The sequence below is a fragment of the Triturus cristatus genome, chromosome 8 (genome assembly GCF_964204655.1).
Source record: "Triturus cristatus chromosome 8, aTriCri1.1, whole genome shotgun sequence".
Taxonomy (NCBI): Eukaryota; Metazoa; Chordata; class Amphibia; order Caudata; family Salamandridae; genus Triturus; species Triturus cristatus.
In genome coordinates, this window is record NC_140591.1 from 225,101,734 (window position 1) to 225,123,296 (window position 21,563).

Here is a 21,563-nt window from a genome sequence, read left to right on the forward strand (position 1 = left end):
TGCTTCAACACCCTCCGCATGCCCCGCAGGATCTACAAGTGGATCCCCACCGAAACGAGAAGAACGGTCATCCAGGTCCTCGGCAGCAACAGGTTGGACTACGGAAACGCCCTCTACGCAGGAGCCACGGCCAAACTCCTGAGACGGCTTCAACGCATCCAGAACGCCTCTGCACGCCTGATCCTCGACATCCCTCGCCACAGCCATATCACACCCCACCTGAGAGACCTGCACTGGCTCCTCGTCAACAAGAGGATAACCTTCAAGCTCCTCACCCACGCACACAAGGCACTCCACAACACCGGACCAGCGTACCTCAACAGACGACTCAGCTTCTACACCCCCACCCGCCAGCTCCGCTCCACCGACCTCGCCCTCGCCACAGTCCCCTGCATCCGAAGAGCGACCTCCGGTGGCAGATCGTTCTCCTACCTCGCCGCCAAGACCTGGAACACCCTCCTTATCCACCTACGGCAGACCCAAGACCTGCTGACCTTCAGGCTACCTGGCTTTTCGAGCAGTAGCAGCATTCCCCACCCCCCAGCGCCTTGAGACCCTCACGGGTAAGTAGTGCGATTTACAAATGATATGATTGATTGATTGACAGGCGTTCATGGCTACCAACTCGACAAACTAGGCTTCTTCAGCTTTTATGACCAGTTGGCTGTAACAGATAGTCAGCCAATTGACTCTTTAAGTCACCTTCTCTGCCTTGGGGTCTGGGACTGCTTTTCCTTGAGCAGGACACCACAGGCACATCCCCCTCTATGCTAGCCCAAAGTGCAGCAGGTGTGGTCCAGTCTTTGGTGCATCCTCTCTTTGCCTGGTCCAGGGAACAGCAGGGCAGTCCTTCTTTGGTCTTCTCTCCAGTACATAAGTGATCTGAGGTCTGGGTGCCAGGTGTTCAACTCGTATGGCCAACTCTTGTCGTAAGGGGATGCAGCGAGTACTAGCCAATGTCTCCTCCTACCTAGTGATGACTTCCAGCAAAGCGTGGCATCTGGTTGGCCCAGAATGCACCATTCTTGGTGTGTGGAGCTCCCAAGCCCATCCCAGAGGTGTGGCTACATGGGGGCTACATGTCCATGGAAGATACGGTTTGGTAACAGCTTCTCCCTGTCTGTCCGAGATGCCAGCCTGTCTGCTAAAAACAAAATTAATATAATTTGCTCTTCAAAGGTGGCTTCCTCTTTGAAGGTTACCTCTAGGGCTCGAATATATACTTTTACTATGCGGTTTTTACACTGCAATACCATCACAACGCGGTTGTTACATCAACCGCGTTGCTACCACATAGTGCCATTACAACGCAAGTTGTTACAACGACTTGCCTAGATGACGCGCTGGACTTAGGAATAGTATGATTTACTATTCCAACTCCACTGTGTTCAACACTAGGGAAGGTGTTGGAATAGTAAATCATACTATTTCTTAGCTAGAGCGCCATCTAGCGCAAGTCGCTGTAACAACTTGCGTTGTAATGGAACTGTGTGGTAACAACGCGGTCGATGTAATGACTGCGTTGTGATGGTATTGCGGTGTACAAACTGCGTAGTAAAGGTTGTTTCCCCTGGGGCTCACACCCTGCTTGGCTTCCTGCCTTGGCAGATCCTTTGTGTTCCTCCCTGGGAGTAATTTACACCTCTGTCAGGAGGGTAGAAAACTGTCTTGAGGACAACAGGCTTGTGTGCAACCATAAACGGTCTCTGGAAAACTTTGGGCAGCAAAGTGGCAACTTTCTAAAGTTGCCATTTGTGCAAATGTTACATTAAATTTGACGTGTGCAACAAGTCGGGTTTAATGCAATGATTGTTTTGATACCTTGTAGAACTATATTTAATCTTCCCATTCAGGAGGAAGCACTGCTGAGTTGTCAGCGTGTATCCCTGTACTCTCCAAGGAGGCTACTAATCTTTGTCCAGTAAAAATGACAATGTGGGATTTTTACTGTCAGAATATGTAAAACATATGCCCTGCTTTTTAATACACAGCACCCTGCCTTAGGGCTTGTTAGGCCTGCTTTAGGGGTGACATATATATTAAAAAGAAAGGTTTGGGCTTTGGCAAAGTTGTGGTACCACTTTAAAACTGCTCTGTCAGCCTTTAATGGTGGCTGGGAGTCATGCTTTGCTTTGTCACACTGGCCGTGGCACAATAAGTGCTACAGCCCACAAAGGACACTTTAACTTACTGGCCCAGGGTACCCTTGGTACCATATACTAGGGACCTATGTCAGTTAACATTTGCCAATTGTGGGTGAGTCAATTAGACATTTTAAAAAGAGTAAGAGCTCTAGCACTGACACCTGGTTGGCACTTACAGAGTTGAAAAACCAGTAACATCAGGATAAAAACTTAGGGGAAATCACGAAAAACAAGGTATTTCCTTACACCGACCTACCGGTCTTGTTCAAATCTCCTGCTACTATGTGATTTCTAAATGGTTTATTCAGTGTTTCCTGCTAAACCCTTTGTGATGCCACAGTGGGACCTTAATTTAGTCCTTAGTTTTCTTTTGTGCACCACTTTTGAGCCGTAGCGCGTCTGGCCTCTACTTCCGGTGGAAGGTTAGCTCTTTATGGGGTTTCCTGGGTGTAGAAATGAAAGGCAGTGCAGCAGGTGCATAACACAGACCCTTAGAGCCCCCACAGTGTGGGGGGCCCCCTCAGCACAGCACTTCAGCCGGAAAGCTCCTGATAGAGTCCAGAGGGGGGTCCCCTCCACTTACCTTGCAGGGGGGCCCGTCTAGTTTTGTTACGCCACTGCAGTGCAGAAAAGGACTTTGCCCAGATGGATAGTCCTCTGCATTAAGATCTGCTATGCATTAGTCAAGAAGCAGCCTCCAGAAGAATTGAGGGACAATTCCACCAGGAATACCAACTTGCTAGCACTAAGTTGGCATGCAGAGTGCCTGTCCTGGATATTTGTCAGACCACAAGGTGAGCATCAGAGCACACATTCACGAAGCAGTACTGCCTTGACATCCATATCTGAAAATAGGAGCATTTTATCCATTCCGTCCTGAAGCTCTTTTTGGCCTAGGTCCATCTATAGACCTACCAGCCTGGAAGGTACTGGTACTGCTTTGGTGTCAATTCTAAAGATGAAGAATCTGCTGTTAGAAGTATCCATCAAGAGAACAAGCTGCTTTCCTTCGGTAACGCTCTTTCTGGTGGATACTCTAGCCGCCCTCTCGCCTCCTTGTTCTGCGGAATGGCTTATTTTCCATCCAAAAACTTTCCAAATTAAAAACATCCACATTTTCACAAGTTATTGTTTTTTTGGGCTTCTTGTCCACAAGCGCGGTTAGTGTCCAGAATAAAATTAACATCAGCACTCTTGAGCTGCACCTATATGTGGTTTTGGCCATCACTTCTGAGGCAAGGCAGGGTCTACGCAGAGCTGCGTGATGCCACCTACCGGCGCTCAGGGGCTATGCTGAAAAATCTTCTGGATCCAGTCTGGCACCTCAAGATATTCCGAAGGTGAGGAATCTGCAGTTAGATAGTATCCACCCTTGTTATCAAAAGTACGTAAATTGTTGCTCTAGGACCACAAGAAGTATCCAGAAGTACCTGAATAACTAGTATTCTGGGCATGCAACAGCTTCCTGCCCATCTGGGGCTTCCAAATGGGAAGTACCACAGTGAAAACCTGGAGAACTGGCAGTCCCTTGATTGATTTTAACCCAGTGGGTCAGGAAAAGACTGGTGTCAGCGGTCCTGAAAGAAAAAGCTGAAAGGAGAGGTTCCAATAATTTCTGGCAGGGAGGTGGGAATTTTCTGGGCAGTGGACCTGGGACATTTCATTTCAACTTAAAATCCAGACCCATTCTCTACTTGGAGTTGGTGAAACAGAGTGATTTATTGGGAAAACCAGTCATTCATTGATGCTGATAATATCTCCAAATGATATTCTCATGCCTCCCACTCCAAAGATGGAATATAGTGGTGCACATGCAGTCCTATTTATATGCTTTGTGACAACAAATCAGGTACCTAAAACCTAAATAAGTTAATCTTTGTCTCAGTTATGCAGAGTTCTTTCCTCCCACCAATGAAAAATCTCAGCTGCCACTGACCACGTGTGAGTCATGGACCCTCAATATGTTGCGACATCAGAGAGATGCAGTTAGATGCGAACTCAAAACCAGCATTTACGTACATTTTAAGACTAGTCAGTCTTACTTCTTATTTTTAATCCTGTGGACTCCGTTTTGTGACTTGCACAACCATCCCCTAAGTAACTGGACTCGTATTGCTTTGGGAACTAGTCTCTACTACTATGAAAATCTTAATTTTGCCTTAGGTTATTTTGTTATTTTATGGTGGTAGTTTTTTTTATTACTTTACTTTTGGGGGAAATTTATGTGGATTTTCATCTGCCTGGTCTCATACCCATTATATTTACCAGTTATGTACACAGTGCTTCTGACAAACTAGGGCAAAGCTTAGATGTTCTAGCATACTTAAAACATTATACCATTAAGCCTGGCTTCTTTACCTCATTGACTGAATATTATAAATACAGGCCATGGTAAAAGACTTGAGACTCAAGTGTTTCTGATTGTAGCTGAAGCTGCCTGAACCATTCCTTATAGACCATCATTGGAAGTAGCACCTGTGTCATTTGTACTTTAGCACCTAACTGCATATATTGCATTTTCCAGCATTTATTCTTTTATACATTTTTCATAGATTCAAAAGTTATTTGAAAAAGTTGAGTCTCACAGCAGATGATGCTGAGAAGCGTAGGTGCAATAGACAATAAAAGTGAAATAGAGGAGGGACAGCCAGGACAAATTGGCAGGACAAGATAGATGCTTAAGGGAAAGGAAAGAAAATGCTTCAGAGAGGAGTTGATGGCTAAGGATAGACCAGTGCTTCTTGACCCTTTGAGGATGTCAGAGGCGTATGCTACATCCCTCAAGATTATTCTGAAGGAGTTACCCAGGTGTTGAGGGTTGAGGTCAGGATCTGGTTCAGGCCCCTCTAATAGCTGCTGTGCAAGGGGTATCTTGACAACCTCCCTTAAAGAGAGTAATGGGGATCTGGAATATGATGAGTAATCTATGCTTTTCCTTGATGATGAAGCAGGATGGAAGACTGTCACACTACTGTTTCCTTCCCTCTTAAGTCAAGAATTAGGAGCTAACTGGAGGGACAGCTCCTCCCCAGATCATAGACTTATACTGGCACATGAGAAAACAGCAATGTTGAAAAACCAGGGTGCATGTTGAAACTCTACCCAGAAGCTTTTGCTGCATCCGTCTGTTCTTGTTGTATAAATGCAGTAAATATAGCTTAGTAGATCCTCACTTTATATTTTATAAAGTGGTTGCTTAAAGTATGCTTCTCCACCCAAGTGTGTTAACTGGCTTTTTAGGCTAGTGCAGTTTCGATGTTTAGAGTTCCATTTTTTGATTGACTTAACAGGTAAGGGTAATCTGGTTTTTGCCCTTCTTCCATCGCTTTCTGTTATATTTTCCAGGTGGTGACCCTACTGAAAGTGATCCAGTATCTGTGCAGTAGCGAGTGAATGATGATCTTGCACCCCCATGTTCCCACTACTGGAAACATTGGAGGCTACTGAGGTTCAGGATAGGCCTTGGGCACTGACAAACCGTTACAGTGGCTCTTATGAAGGCGTAGAGATTTCTGCTGGGCTGGAGTCCACTAGGGCAGCAGAATGCATGGCTCCGCTGCAGAAGCCTATATGACGCAATTAGTCTCTAGGAGTTGGTGTCTCTTGTATGATCACCTGTGGGCATAGATGGTAGTTTCCCCTTTGCTGCCAGGCAGGAAATTAGGTGAAAGGCTATTGTTGCCCTCTCTGCAGCATGGTGCAAAATTAACATGCCGAGCCGCTTGCACAAGTAGTACTGGTTGGATGTAGAAGTGTGCGATGTAGTAGGCCTAGTACTTGATTTTCCCATGTCCCTTTCCAGTTTTGAAAACGAGACTGTGACGTGGCCTCATCCAGAAAACAATTTCTACTATGACGGCAGTAGTAACCCTTCCATCATTGAAGACAAATTGAATTCCACCCTAGTTTTCTATAAAGCCTCTCCTGCATACCTATGATCCAGTCGAACTGCTGCAGGCCAGACAGGTGTGGATGCTTTACTTTACTTCCTTCACAGCTGACTGTAGATTCCTAACAGTGGTGTAACCTGTTATCGTGGCCATCCCTTGATCAGAGCGTGTATCCATCTGACTTACCTTGTGTTGCTTTCTTGGCCAACAGTGCTCGGTATCTTCAGATAATAGGTTCTCCTCTCCCACTCATTGGAAGGCCTTCCTGAGCCTAGGGTGCTGTGACAGAGCTGGTAAGAACCAGAGGTTTCTGGACTGGCTAACTCTAGCTTCCCTGGTACTTAGGCCTCACTGTGACTTCCTTCCTGTATGAGGAGCCTGGATGGCCACCTTTGGAATTGGGCCCAAAATGGCCGCGTCCTTCCAGTATTTTGTGAGCAATGCGGAACTAGGAGTTCTGGAACTTGCTCTAGTTCTTCTAATTCTTGGAGCTTCACCACATCCTTCCTCTGTGTTAAAAACTGGTTGGTGACAGTTAGATTTGGGTGAATTCTGGGTCCGTCCATCAGCATTCACGTAACAAGCCTTTGTCGCCACCCTGATGCCTTTCCTGGACTGGTGACGCACTGGAGAGGGTAAGTGTACCATAAAATTGCACCCACTGCAACCAGGTGTTGCAGGAGAACTGCATGAACAAGAAAACGGCTGAGGGAAGTTGGGGCTCTGCTCTAAAGATAAGTCTCTATGTCTAAGGATCTGTAAAATTATGTCTTGAGGGTTACACCTTAACCTTGTAAACCTACAAAGTGTGTTTCATTTCTTTACATAATACTTAATCGGGGGTTTCATTGTGCAGTAAATGTATTTTGAATTATGCTACATTTTGTGTTCTTGAAGTAATTCACTGAATGATATGCATTATCTCTCTTTATGCAGTATACAAGTGGAGGATCATCCCACAGGCTTCCTCCGAGCTTTGCAGCAACATGTAAATACAGATTTACAATTGGTATGTGCAGAACAATATCATGTCTCTTTGGATAAACCTGAATATATAGTTGTTTGCCTTGGCTAAGAGGAAGTGTATAAAATGGTGGTTTAGGCAGCAGCCATGCAATATTTATAAGCATAATGCCTCACTGCAGCATCACTTCACAAACATTTTGTGACATCCTGTGTTTTAGAACTATGTGCCTTGCCTCTAAATAACAGTTGTTGACAAACAAAACAGTTATGTGGCCATTCTTGCTATATGCGAAAGAGGTGGGGCGCCGCGGCCAGGGCGACTGACTCCGGAATCTGGGGATCACGGTTCGCGGCAGATTAGCCCAGCACCATGTGACTCTGGGCAATAGCTTGCTTAATCTTCCCGACGGCCCCCAGCGCCTAGAGATCCTAACGGGTGATTGTTCGCGCTTTACAAATGTGGATTAATATTATTATATGCCCAGATTCCCAGGAATGCAAGGTTGTGCCAGAATTTTGAATGATCACAGGATATATGCACTCAATAGGAACACTGACTGCATACACTGAATATTTTCATTAGAAATCTAGCAGCATTTTCTTTGCATATTGCAACATTAGTATTGGCAGCAAGACATATGCAGCACTTCCCTGCAGGACTGCCATGCTTGATGCAACACAGCTGTAGCACTTCCATGCAGGACTCCCATGCTTGGTATAACACATTTGTAGCGCTTCTCTGGAGGCCTGCCATGCCTGGTAGAAGGGAGCTGAGGCACTTTCTGCATGGCTTCCATGCTTGGTACCAGAGACCTGCTTTATATTTGATGTTGGCGGGATACCTTATACATCCTTGCACGCATCCTTTTCTGTTATTAACCTTAACCCCACCCAGGTTTAAATAAGCTTATTGTTCCTGGAAAGGAGGTCATTTTAGATCATTGTTTGACACGGAACCCACACAATCTCTTTGGTCTGAGAGAAAACCTCCTGGTGGAGGTTAAGACCCGATGATGACGCTACCAGTTATTAGTACATCAGTGGTGAAAATATACAGTTGTCCGAAAATAAGTGTTGAGGGTCCCAAAGAATTTTCCAAAGAGATCCTCCAGCAACATCTGATCCCCCTCCCTTTGATATTTTGGTATAAACGTCTGGAAGCAGAGTGGGGGGTTAGACATTTCTTGCTTCTCTCTCCCTCTTTTGATATTTATAGATGGTATCCGAGAGCTGCAGCACTCTGCACAGTGGCATAGATCACAATGAAGCCCACACCCCCTGCAGAATGTGAAAAGGGCCCAATAGTCTCCCATATCTCATGGACATTCATTGGTCTTGGGGTAATGAGGCCCCCCAGAAGGGTTGATGGGCCTCTAAAGGGTTGGGGCCCCCACTGCACCGCTGGGGCTGCAGGGCCTGTCGTTATGCCCATCACTGCTTATCTGCTGCATTTTAAATGCAACAGTATAACGACTTCTGATAGAGACTTGTAGTCGCAATTTCCTTACCTTTTGAATATTCCCCAGGTGTCAAAGTGGAACCGGAAACTGTTTAGCAGCACCTCTGTGCGCCGGTGGGTGGCACCATGCGGCCCTGCACTGATGCTGTTCTACCCTGGAAATGACATGCAGAGCCTATGTAGGTGGCACTCCAGTGCACTGACATCAGCTCCTTTCTTTCTGTACTACCAGATTCGGATCCGGAGCGCTCTCCTGTCTCTCAGAGACATTAACCTCAGTTTGTTTTGTAGCAGTCTAAATGGCAGTACAAGGTCTGGTCCTGTTCCCACTCCAGGAGTCACTGAAGATGTTCCAAAGGCCCGTCTTTGTTGAAATCTGCATCTTCGGGTGAGTCAAAGAAGAAGCATAAAAAATTGAAGCAGGACTCTGCAACCTATCACCACTCATATTTGCTTTAGCAGATGGTTGGTTGGGGCTCCATGGCTCTAGATCTCGCTCCCTGGACTGCCTGACTTCAGAGCCGATCCCACAACTGGTTCCGGAACAACTCGAATTTCCAGGGCCATCTGCCACTCCACAATAGATTGAAGAGTTCAACTCGGCCATGCTCTCGCTCAGGGTTTTCCAAAGTCAGTCCTGGACGGCCGGATCCATGCCGGATTTTTAAGACAACTACATTTATGTAAATGGGGATATGCTAAAAATCTGGCATGGATCCAGTCCTCCAGGACCGACTTTGGAGAACCCTGCTGTAGCTCCTCGTATCTTTGCCGACTGCCTCTGACATGCCTTCAAGCCCCAAGGAGTCGAGAGGCCTTCCATCTGAAGTACTGCTGTCAGATTCACTCTCAACACCAGTTGGCCCATCCAAGACAGTCATAATACCCCCAGCTCTGATCATGACTCCGCCTCCACCGGCACAGTCCACACAATCCCTGGATCTTGAATGCCAGTGTGGAATCCATTGACGCTGGATGAGTAGATACCCATAGTATTCTCCGACTCCAATTTGGTGCTGGTCTGACTTTGACAATTGAGGGGCTGCATCCCCCACCTGATCTGCTGCTTCCACAACTGAGAACTCACACCCTACACTCCCTTTTGGGCACAAATTTAGACAATGATTATGATGTGGGTGTTGAATTGGCTCGGCCCTATCAAGATGACAGTTGATATGGTGGCTTGCAGGAGGCTAGTGGTCTCGATACCTCCTCTGAAACAGATCTTCACTCGCCTCGTTGGTCCAGCCACCGAAGAATCTGCTTTCTACGCCATGGTAATTTTATGTTATGTTATATGTCTTTTATATAGCGCAAAATCACCTTCAGGTCTCTAAGCGCTTATAGAGTAAGTGAGCAAGTCACTAGGGCAGATGGAAAATCAGCAATGGTGGCAGAAAATTACACTGTAGTTAACACCTCTCTAAATAGGAACGTTTTTAATTGTTTCCTAAAAGTGAGGAGAACTGGTTCCCTACGCAGGTACTCAGATAAGTTATTCCAAATTTGCGGAAGCAGAACAGAGAATGCTCTACCCCCTTTAGATTTGGTGGTGTACCGGGGGGAAGCTAAACAGCAGGCCTCAGATGATCACAGTGTCCGGCTGGGAACATATTTCTCTAGGCGATCTTTTATATACCTAGGTGCCTGGCCATAGATTGCCTTGTGGGTAGTGCATAAGCCCTTAAATTGTGCTCTTTGTTTGATGGGGAGCCAGTGTAGTTTATTTAACAGAGGGGTAGCACGTGTCTTTCTAGGAAGTTTGAAAATAAGCCTAGCCGCATCATTCTGCACCACCTGCAATCTCCTGATAAGTTTCTGGGAAAGGCCGATGTAGAGGGCATTCCCATAATCCAACCTAGAGATGACGGTAGCGGAAACAATTGACTGTAATGAAGATGCTGATAGGAGAGGACCAAGTTTCCGTAACTGACTTAATAGTTCTATAGAGGTTCCAACCACCGTGGTGACCTGGCTGGACATGGATAACTCAGAGTAAATTTTCAAACCCAGGCTTTTTACAACCGGGACTGGTGCCGGAGTGGCACCTAGTTCCGGAGGCCAGAAAAGATCACCCCAGGGGCTATTCCTAGTTGGAATGACGAGCACTTCGGTCTTATCAAGATTTATTTTCAGTGAATTGGCCGTCATCCAGTTCACTGTGAATCTGAGCAACTTTTTTGGCCGACTCCTGAGCCTGACGGGAATTGCTAATCCGGATAAGGAGTCGAGTATCGTCGGCATAGTTAAAAACATGACAATCCATGTGAGCCAGGGTCTCCACAAGAGGTTGCAAATAGATATTAAAAAGGAGTGGAGACCACGCAGAGCCCAGGGGTACCCCGCAGGCAAGAGTGCCCAGGTCTGATGTGTGCTCACCCAACTGAACCCTCTGAGTACGGTCAGTCAGAAATGACTTTAGCCATTGGTGTGCTAGCCCACTGATGCCCAGGTTGGTAAGACGAGTCAGCAGTATATTATGGCTGACCGTATCGAATGCCGCTGATAGATCTAATAAAATCAGGGCACTCAGCTGTTTATTGTCAGCCATAACTCTGAGCTCGTCAAGAACGGACAGCATTACTAGCTCCGTACTATGGTGGGCTCAAAATCCCGCCTGTCTAGCTTGGAGTAGCTGGTGGTCCTCCAAGTGATTAGAAAGTGTCTTTAGTACATGTTGTTCTAACACTTTGGCCAGAAAAGGGATCTGTGAAATAGGTCTATAGTTCTCTAGAGTCAAAGCATCTGCACATGGTTTCTTCGGCAGGGGGGTAACCCTGGCCTCTTTTAAATTGGTCGGCAGGTAGCCAGTTTCCAGGGAATTGTTTAGTAGCGCAAGGATCCGTTGTTCCAGCCCTGGAAGGGCCATTTGAAAAATCCTCGGAGGGTCGGGGTCTGCTCGAGAGCCTGATGTAGTGCGGTTCACTAATAGAGATAATGTGGCTGAATCAATTTTAGAGAAATTAGTAAGTGGTGGGGTGGGGTCTGGTGAGGGGAACCGAGGTCAGTCGAGGTGTTGGCAATTTCTAAAATGATGTCTTTGACTTTCTGAAGAAAGAAATCCTGGAAGACATCATAGTCTAAAGATGCGACTGTAGATTTCTTCTCGGTCTTTTGGCTCAGTTCTTTCAAGAATTGCGAAAGTCTCTTTCTGTCTATTCGCTGCCGCGACAATCCTTCCCTCATAGTATTCCGCTTTCCTGATTAAAATGGCTGATTTATAAGAGGAAAAGAGGGCTTTGTAGGCATTAATTTCTGCTGCGTCATAGCTTTTACGCCACCGCCTCTCAGCTTTGCAGAGATATTGTTTTCAGTTGGTCAGCAAAGCTTCACTCTCTTGGTCAGTATTCGCTATCTTACTCCTTGGGGGCGGAATTGAATGCAGAGTAGCTATTAGACGATCTGCCTCAATATTTTTCCAATAATGGGTAGGGCGGCCAAAGTTCTTGAACTCCATATCCAAACTTAGGAGGTCAAGACCTATGTATTGATGGAAGTCCTCTCTCATCACCATTCCCTTGAAAGTTTAGTAGTTCAGGCATCTGCAAACACATCTAACCCAAACACTTTTCCGACTACTCCCCCGAATGGGAGTTCAAACGGGTGGAGACATTTGGTGGATCAAGTATTCCTTGTGGTCCCTGAAGACTATCCAAGACAATTGTGATGGGTCCAAGTTCACAATTCGCTGTGACTTGTAAACCACCAATTCCATTGGGTGAGTCATTGGCACCAGTGCCGCCATTCACTGCCATCTGTGGCTCTGATCAACTGGGTTTTGAGGTGATGTTCATACCTCCCTTATGGACATGCCTTTCTTAGGGACCGATTCTGCTTTAGAGTGATTTCAGGAGAGCAGATTTACTGCATGATCTATTGACTGATCTGCTCCGCCTTACCAACTGCACAACCTTATGGCTGCTTTTGCGGATTTGGTAGAGCTTTCCCATACTACCAGCCTGTTTAGCCTCAGCAAGGAACCCAGTTCCGTGGTGGAGGCCTTAATGCCCACTGCTTTACGGCCAAGGTCAACGGGCCCCCTTGCGGCCCTGCCTGCTAAACCCCTTCAGCCAGCTGTTAGGGGAGCACAGTCCCTCCAGTGGGAGGAAGGATACGATGATTCTTCCCAGGTTGGCAAGCTATAACACCAGAGAGATAGATCCTGCTGATAATTTGCGGGGGATATGCCTTAAGCTTCTACTTTTTCTGCTGCACCTTCCACCACCCCCCAGTGTCTGACGGAGGATGACCTCTCAATTTTGCATCAGGAAGTGCAATCAATTTTTGGCCCAAGTTGCTGTCGAGAGGTTGTTAGCACCAGAATTAGGTTGTTTTTGTCATTCCCTCTATTTTTTGGTGTCCAAGAAGGACGGAGACCCTCGTCCTATTTTAGATCTGCACTCTCTCACCACCTTCCTCTGTAGAGAGAAATTCAAAATGCTCACCCTGGCCCAGGTCTTGTCTGCCCTTGACCCTGGCTACTGGATGGTGGCATTGCTTATTTCCTCAAACATGTCCTGCGGCCCATCGGCGCTAACTGTGGTTCGTGGTGAGACAGGGGCATTTCTAGTTCTCTGTGCTTCCCTTTGGTCTCATTATTGCCCTTGGGTATTTCCAAAAATGATTTCGGTGTTGGCAGCACACATTTGAAGGACAGACAGTCATCAGCAGTTGATGTCTACATATTGCACTTAAATGTCTAATTTTGTCATTTTGCCACTTTGAAACGTAATCTCCTCCTTGGTTGACATATGAAGTCAATTTGGCTCAAAGGTGCGGACACAAATTAATTTTTTGCTTGAGAAAATGCAAGCTGGGCATGAATGCAATCTCAGTTTTTTTTTAAACATTTTATTAGGCATTTCATTTAACTAAAATAAAATAACAAATGAATGGAAGAGGCGAGAACTAAAGGCAGTACAATAAGTTTTCGTTTAGCACCTGTGAGTCTAACAAAAGAGAGACCAATGATATCGCTCTAGCATTGAGCTTATTAGTAGAGTATAGGTCAGTGAGAGAGTCCAGATGACAAAACTGCGATCATTGCAACCACTGCCTACATTATTCCAGTTGGGGTTAACCTCTCGTGGAAAAAGCAGTGAAAGAAGAAGAGAAGATAGGAGAAAAGCAGTGGAAAGAGAGAACAAGCATTTGCAATGCAATAGGTCTCGCATTTACGCAAGGTTGAACTATTGGCATTGTAAATGACAATTCCTTTTATTTATGTTTTGGTTTCTAAAACATAAATAAAAGGCTTTGTCATTACAATGCTAATAGCTTAAACTCGCATAAATGCGAGACCTACTGGATTGCAAATGCTTGTATTACTAGCGCCCATGCAGCACTTTCACATTTGTGAAGGCATTGCACCTGTCTTTCGACTAGCCGAGTCTGAAGGAAGGGGCATGGCCGACCCCCCTACTCCTTGCTAAATTATCAGTGGCAAAACATGATGACTCAGGACTTCTATTCTTATCTAAGCAGCATATTTCAGTAATTCGCAGATATGTTACACACATCTAATCTTGCACACATTTTTGTGGTGCTTTTGTTTCTCTCATTTTACCGTGCATAGATAACACTCTCAGCTGCTATAATGTTTACCCTTTTCTCGCTAATAATAGACTATAATCAGTAATTTGCAGCAGTATATGTATGTTGCCTTCTTATGTGTACACACATGAAGCAGCAGGGCATGATAGCATAAATATGAGGTTATGAGAAAGCGCAAATTACATAATAAGAGGAAGCGTTATTCTCTCAACTTGCAATTGATCTTGCCATATTCAGGAACTGTTTTGCTGGCCTTTTACCTACAAGTAACTGCATATACCATGTCAGGCACACGTATTAAATGATAAATAAATGTGAGTTACGCTTAAAGGTGGCAAATACACGGCTTTGCTAGGAAAGCTCAATTGGTAATGCAATGACTTCAAAAAAGGTTTGTGTATCTGGAGGGCACAGATCTGAATCCTGGTTGGCAGGCTGAGGAGTACTATTGTGCATTTATTTATAATTCTAGGAGGGTCCAGCCCGCAAAAGAAAGCACTGTGAATATATGTCAGGAGATTTCAAATAGCATCACACAAAGGCTACCAAAGTTTAGAAAATGAAATGTATTGCACACAGCAGAAGACAAGCTGCATGCAGCATAAGAAAGGCTGCCACAAAATGTGTAAAATTATTCAGTATATAAGGGCTTACTTGGACTTCCAAAGATGTATAACAGAGTTCAACGAGCATGGCAACGGCAGATAAGTGTGGCAACAAGGGAATGAGAGGATGATGGCAGAGGAAGGTGAGAGGGAGGGAAGGGCCACGGAAGAGATGGGGAGGGGACACAAAACTGTTGAGAAAAAAAGTGAACAACAGGAGGATGGTAGCAGAGGAAGAGAATACCAGAGAAGGCAGTTGGCAGAGATGTGATGGCTGAAGATGGTGATGGCAGGGTAAATTAATGGTAGGAGACAGTGAGGTTTTGACAATCAAGGAACACTAGTAAAATAAAATATTGAAAAGCTGCTGCAAAATAAACCGACTTTGAGCCTCAAAATCCCAATTTTGGTGCTGCCAAATCCGGGGAAGGGGTCGAGGGTCTGTTTAGAGGAGAGAATTATAGAATGAAAACTCAGAAACGAAGCAGGCCGTTTTATATTGTCTGCTCACACGTGAAGAGTATTGAGAAGTGATATTGCAAAATTCACCACTCTACCCTTTAATTACACAATAAAAAAAACTTTATGTGCTCGGTACAAAAGCCACATTAATAATAGGACGCCGAAAGTAGCGAATGACCAAAACACATCTTACAGGAAGGAAAAAAGTTAAGATTATGATTTTGGATTTTAAAAACAGCATATGAAAGAAGTGCTATCTAGGAAACCACCTGAGTTGGAGCTCAAAGGATAGCTGTGGCTGCATACCGATGTGAAGCATTGCGACTGCCCTCAGTCTGATTCCAAAGCATCTGCAGGAACGTCCGCATCTAGGCTGGCGCATACTGGGGCTGTGCGGAGCATACTAAAGCGAACACCTGAGAAGAAGAGTAAGATGGGAGAATTCCAAAAATAAGTATGGACATGTGGTAGACATGTTAATACCACATCTGTGCAGGGACAGCATGCTTTCCCTGGGACTGTGCTTCAAATATGGCAGGAGTCTGTGCAATCAGAGTCCCCTCTACGTGAATTGACTTTGATTGTTTAAATAACTTTGTTTAATTGTGTGGTGACAGGGGTAGTAGAGCCTACCTCTCTGCAGCGCTGGTTGGAGCGTCCGCTTCCTCAATGTAGGTCGGGCGGTGAGCAGCGGACCCAGACTGCTTGTTCGGCTCGTACTGCCCCTGTAGCCACTTGCTTCATGACGGAGGTAATCCAAGCCTATAAATATATTTTGTTTACATCCTCTGCTGAGCTATGCCTTGGCCGCTATCATGTTGAGCAGGTCGAGGTACCGTCACTTCCGGAGCAACCTTGATGGAACTGAAGGGCTTTCCGGTAGTTGGTTCGATAACGGAGTGCAGCCGCTGGTGATTTTGGAGCCTAATACAATAATAGAACATTTAAATTGGAAATTGGGCTCACTAACTTATAAACACGAGATACAAAAACTGAGCATTTATGAAGCAAGCAATGGTAAAAAGAATGACCGCGTTAACAAAAATGCAAGTGACGGGCTGCTTGGGAACGAGCCTCTGCATAGGCTTAACATCGGTAATTCTCGTAAAATATAATTAATCTCCCCATGCCTATCCAAAAGTCAATGTGTCTGTCTGTTATGTAGCTGGTGGCCTTTTACAGCACTGAAATACCATTCGGTCAAGTTTGCGCTATTGCAATGCAATAGGTCTCGCAGTTACACGAGTTAAAGCTATTGGCATTGTAAATGACAATGCCAATAGGCATTGTTATTTGCAATGTCAATAGCTCAAACTCGCGTAAATGCGAGACCTAATGCATTGCAAATGCTTGTTCAGTGTAAGAGTCTGCGTCCAACGGAGATTGCTTTCACTTTGTTTCCCGTCACCCCATGGCATATTGGAACAAGAGCGCACTGAAGCTGACGAGGAGGGAGTGGGAGGGGGGAGTGGGGGCGGGCACAGTGGTGCGGCCGCAGTTGTAAAAGGCAGGGAGAGGGTGAGATTGAGAAAGGGAAAGATAGGGATCAAAGGAAACAAGGACGAACAGGAAGGAGAAACAAAATAGATAGAAACCACACGAGGCAGCGCTTTAACACCTAGCTAGACAATAACAAGCAAGAAGGGGGTGGCAAATGGTGTGCACTTTGATGTCCTCAGTGGCCGTGCGGCTCACTGAGGACATCAAAGCAGCCGTGAAAGTGATCAGGCAGTGCTTTTCAGGCTGCCAAATGGTGCGCGCGCCTGGTGCACATGCACTGTATTTGAAGGCCTGAAAAGCACTGTTTGCACTTCCAGATCCCCCTTTTACAAAAGCTCTCGCGAGAGCAGCGCTAAAGCGCTGTCTCAGGCGAGACCTAAAAAGGGGAAGTGTATATGGGAAGAAAGGGGTGGGGTGGCAAAGGGGGAGGAAATATCCCAAGTATTTAGTTGAGATGAAACCAAAGTAGTCTCAATTTATCACAATTAAAGTTTCGGTTAAGGATAATGTTGTCTGCCTTCCTAAGAAAGCAGACCCAGGACCGCCAAGTTTGGTAAGAAATAGATTTGAAATCTTTAAGATCGCGAAGGATCGTTTTGTTACCCAATGTGAGTAGGAGTTCTGTTGTACTGAGTGATGGAGGGTTGGGGAGAGCCCAGGGGCCTAGGGAGATTAGTACTTGGTCCAGCAATACTTTACAGTGAAAGATGTTGTTAATATTTTTGTTACTGTCATCCCAAAAGGGGAGGAGCAAGGGAAAATAAAAAATGGTGTACTCGAGGTCGCCAACTTCTGAGAAACAGTTCCGACATTTGCTTGAGTTTAGTAGGCTCAATGTGCAAAGCTTTGGTGGGGTCCAAAAGGATCTGTACAATAGCCAATATTTGCATTGGAGTATGACAGGGGAAATCTTGAGCTTAGTGGCATTTGTCCACTCCAAATAAGTGGCCAATTGCTTACCATTAGGTGAGAGTAGCCTTCCCTAATTCAAGAGTCCGACCATTTGCTTTGCTATTTGTGAATGGGGTTAAAAGCGAATTCCTGGAGGATTTTGAGGCTTGGTCATCTTGGGAAGAGAGTAAGGTAACATTTTAAAGGTTTTTTGGGTACTGAGGGTTCCGAAAACCTTGGTTGTGATTGATCACCACTTTGAGTTTTAGAAAGTTATAGAATTCTTTTTTAGGGATACCTGGGTAGGCATGTAGGGGGGAAAAGGGAATGGAATTGGCTCTGTCGATCACTTCTTTGATGTGTAGGATGACCAGGAGTGCCAATGGAGAGCTTTACAATCAATTATTATTAGTGGGTTGTACCAGAGTGATGCATAGTAGGAATGCTTGATTTTGAGTGCAATTCTTGTCTAGATGTTTACCCAGCAAGTATCTTACCTATAAGTATATTTGAGGAGTGTTGTGGCTTGCAGGTGGGGTCCATTGAGACAGCTGCAAGAGGTTTAAATGGTAGGAAGAGGTCTTTCTGAATGCCTGTTCAGATGGGGGAGGACATATTGGTTATGGAATGAACCAGTGTATGAACTGTTTAAGGAGAAAAGCCATTTGCATTTTACTAAAGTTGGGAAGACCCACTCCACCTGTCTCTTTGTTAAGTAGTAAGATCTTGGCAGCAAATTTAGGTTTTTTACCTCGCCAGATTAAGAAGTGTAAAGAAGGAGTCTGATTTTTGAAGAGGTAACATTCTGTTTATAAAGTTCACTTACAGAGCAATTAGCATGCTGGTGCATTTTAGTCTGCCCCACCAAGTCATATGTTTGGGTGACCGCGTTTTGATGAGGTTCCTGTATTTTTTTCAGCAGCCTTTTTAATGTGCTTGCGAGATTGGGACAATGACTTGCCTACATGTAGGCCCAGGTATTTCAAGTGGACGTTTTGCCATTTGAGGCTGGTGTTTCAGGTAATTGTGGGGGTACAAATAGGGTTGAGATCGAAGACCTCAGTTTTGTCCTTGTTTAGTGTGTAACTGGAGGTATTGGATTAGGCATCTAAATTAGACTAAGGATTTCCAGAATAGCTGGTTCTGCATCTTCAGACAAAATAAGGACGTCATACGCATAGGCTGCTACCTTGTGGATTGTAGAGCCAAAAGGGATGCCTTTGATGACGGGGTTATGATGTAATTCAGTAATGGTGATAGGTGGCACCCTTTCCTCATGCCTTGAGAAAGCTTGAATTGTTTAGAGAGAGAGACATTTACCTTTACTTTGGCCAAGGGATTATCATATATTACAAACACCATCGGTTCAAAGGAGGGGCCAAGGTTTAATACGCGGATTGCTGATCTTATAAAGGCCAAGAGGTCTTATCAAAGGCCTTCTTGGCATCTAAGGCCATGGTTATTGCAGGGAAGTGGAGAAAAGGGGGGGTGCTTTTTCTAACACATGCAAATAGTCTAATGTTATCATAGGCCAATCTCCCTTTATTAAAGCCCATTTGTGAGGGGTGTATTAGTGATGGTAGATGTTTTTTCAATCTGGTAGCAACCATATTTGCATACAGTCTGCAATATGCGTTGAGTATTGAGATCGGTCTGTAGTTCTTGGGTGTCTAATGGGTCTTTGTTGTCTTTATGATTAACTAATTATTGCTTCAGTGAATTACGGGCTAGTTTTGCTGTTGGAGACATAAAAATCAAAGAGGGAGTTCAGGTGTGACGTTGAAGGCTTTTGTAAAAGAGACTAATAAAGCCATCTGGCCCTGGAGCTTTCTTTGTTTTTAATGTTTTGATCACCTTATCTGTTTCTTCAGTTTCAAACGATTTATTAAGTGAAATTTGGTCAGCTTCTGCAAGTGAGAGGAGATATATGTTCCTGAGGTCATTCTGGCAGTCTGAGGTGTTAGGATTCCAATCCGGATTATATAGTTCTTTATAATATTGTGCAAAGCAGCTTACCATTTTTTGGGATTCAGTATCATCTACTTTGCTTTTCTTTGCAGTAATCGAGGATCTCTGGCTTTTCATTCTTAGGTAATTGGCAAGAAACTTCCCACCCTTGTTGAATTTCCACAGTTGTTTGCTTTGTATGTGTTTAGCCAGATATGCCCTCTCTCGCTTATTAGTTTATAATATTGATATTTTAGTGTCTTGAGTGCGTTTCTATAGAGTGTCTTGAGATAAGGAGGTTGACTTTAGATTTGAGTTCCCCCAGGGTTTTGTTGGAAGTTTTATTTTTGTTAATACTGATCATTTTGCCCCTGAGAGTGACTTTCATCACTTCCCAGAGAGTTTCAGTGGATACGTTTGGAGAGGCATTCTCTTTCAAATAGTTAACAATGGTTGACTTTATTTCTTCTCTGCAAGTGGGATCGTTTAGACGTGTGTCATGGAGGCACCAGAGTCTGTCAGGATTTTGGAAGTTAGCTATCATGACATCTACTGAGATGCAAGCGTGGCCAGATATAATGATAAGTTCGATCTTAGGGTTTGAGCAGGAAGGGGTTAGATTCTGATTGGTAAGTATATAGTCTATCCTCAGGTGAGAATTATGAGGGTTTGAGTAAAAAGTGAACTCGCTACCTGTTGAGTTAAAAAACCTCCAGATGTCGGTAAGATTGTGTGGTGGCAAGTTTTTTCATTTGTGTATGGGATTTTCCAGGTCTAAGTTAACAGGGGGATAATCTATCAAGTATTAGGTCCATTGGGAGGTTAAAATCCCCGCCCACTAGAATCCTTGAGCCATTTCGGATTTCATGTAACCTTTTGTCCAGGTCGGCGCAAAAATTGCGGCAATCTGCGGTTGGTGCATAGAAGTTGACAATAAAGAGTTCCTTGTTACCTTTGATGATTTGTGAGATGACCCATCACCCTTCTGTATCATTTGTATTCTTGATTACTTTAATACCTACGGATCTGGCAAAGATGGTGATGACACCATTCTTCTTATCGGAATTAGGGAAGGAAGGCAGATCAGAGTACCAATTGTTTAGTAGACTTTGGGCGATGTCCTTGTCTATTCTGGTCTCTTGAAGCAACAGGATGTCCCCTCTCAGTTTGTGACAATATTCTACTATTTTCATTAATTTGACCGGGAGACTGAGGCCCTTTACGTTTAGTGATAAGGTCTTAAGAGTGCTGTTATACATGTTGCTTGATGTGTTGAGTTTGATCGCAATTAGAGGCATCTGATAGGTGAGTGGGAGGTGTAGAAGCCCTGTTTAATGTGATAATCCAAGGTGTGGGAGGGCCCGTTCTTGTATACCTGGAATATTCCAATGGAGGGGAAAGAGGAAGATGAGGAGTAAAGTAGGAAACAGGAGAGGCGAAGGAGCAGAGAAGTGTAGAGAAAAGTTTTAAAAAATGGATTTTCAAGTATCCATATAGACACTGAAAGTGGAACAGTGGTCGCCATGGAGCCAAATTGGGGCTTTCACATGGGGGAATATGCAAAATGGGGGGAAGGGATGTCACAGCCAGAGGAGGAGTTAATATATGTAGAGTGGTCAGAACAGTACAATGCTTTGCTTAACAAATAAATGCTGGCAAGTGGGAAGTCCCAAAGTTGGTGATCAGAGTTATAGGTATTGACTAGAGGAAAACCGTGATTCTGAATTTGTACGAAATATATATGAAACGTTAACTAAGTGGTCGCGTAAAGTATGTAATACAAATGTACAGTGCAACAGTAAGTCAACAGTTATGAAACCCGTAAAGAAATCTGTTAAGATCATAAAACATTGTGACCCAGAGAGGACTCAACCCTCCATGAGAGGGGCAGATGTTTTTAGCCCTGTTTAGGTACTTGGGCCAGAAATGGTAATATCTGAATGTATGATGGGCGATGTATGTGAATGGGCAAATGTGTAAAGGAAGCATGGAGAGGGTGAGTCAGTAAGTGAGTACAAGTGGATGTTAGAATGAAGCTCTTGTGGTTGGTGTGGTAGGTGCTGATGTGGTTGAGCAGTAATTCCCAGAGGAAGTGTCATGTTTGTCATATGAGGGTGTGGAAGTAGGAGAAGGCAAGTCCTGCTTC

The 21,563-nt window shown here is 44.7% G+C and overlaps 1 protein-coding gene across 2 annotated transcripts in view; it reads left to right on the top strand.

The window, feature by feature from the left end:
• PIWIL4 (piwi like RNA-mediated gene silencing 4) overlaps window positions 1–21,563 on the top strand; it is a 370,970-nt gene that overhangs the window by 235,544 nt on the left and 113,863 nt on the right. For both annotated transcript variants that reach the window (XM_085621407.1, XM_085621408.1), the window contains exon 14: window positions 6,971–7,043. In XM_085621407.1, the coding sequence (XP_085477533.1) occupies window positions 6,971–7,043 (73 nt within the window). The remainder of the gene's footprint in view (window positions 1–6,970; window positions 7,044–21,563) is intronic.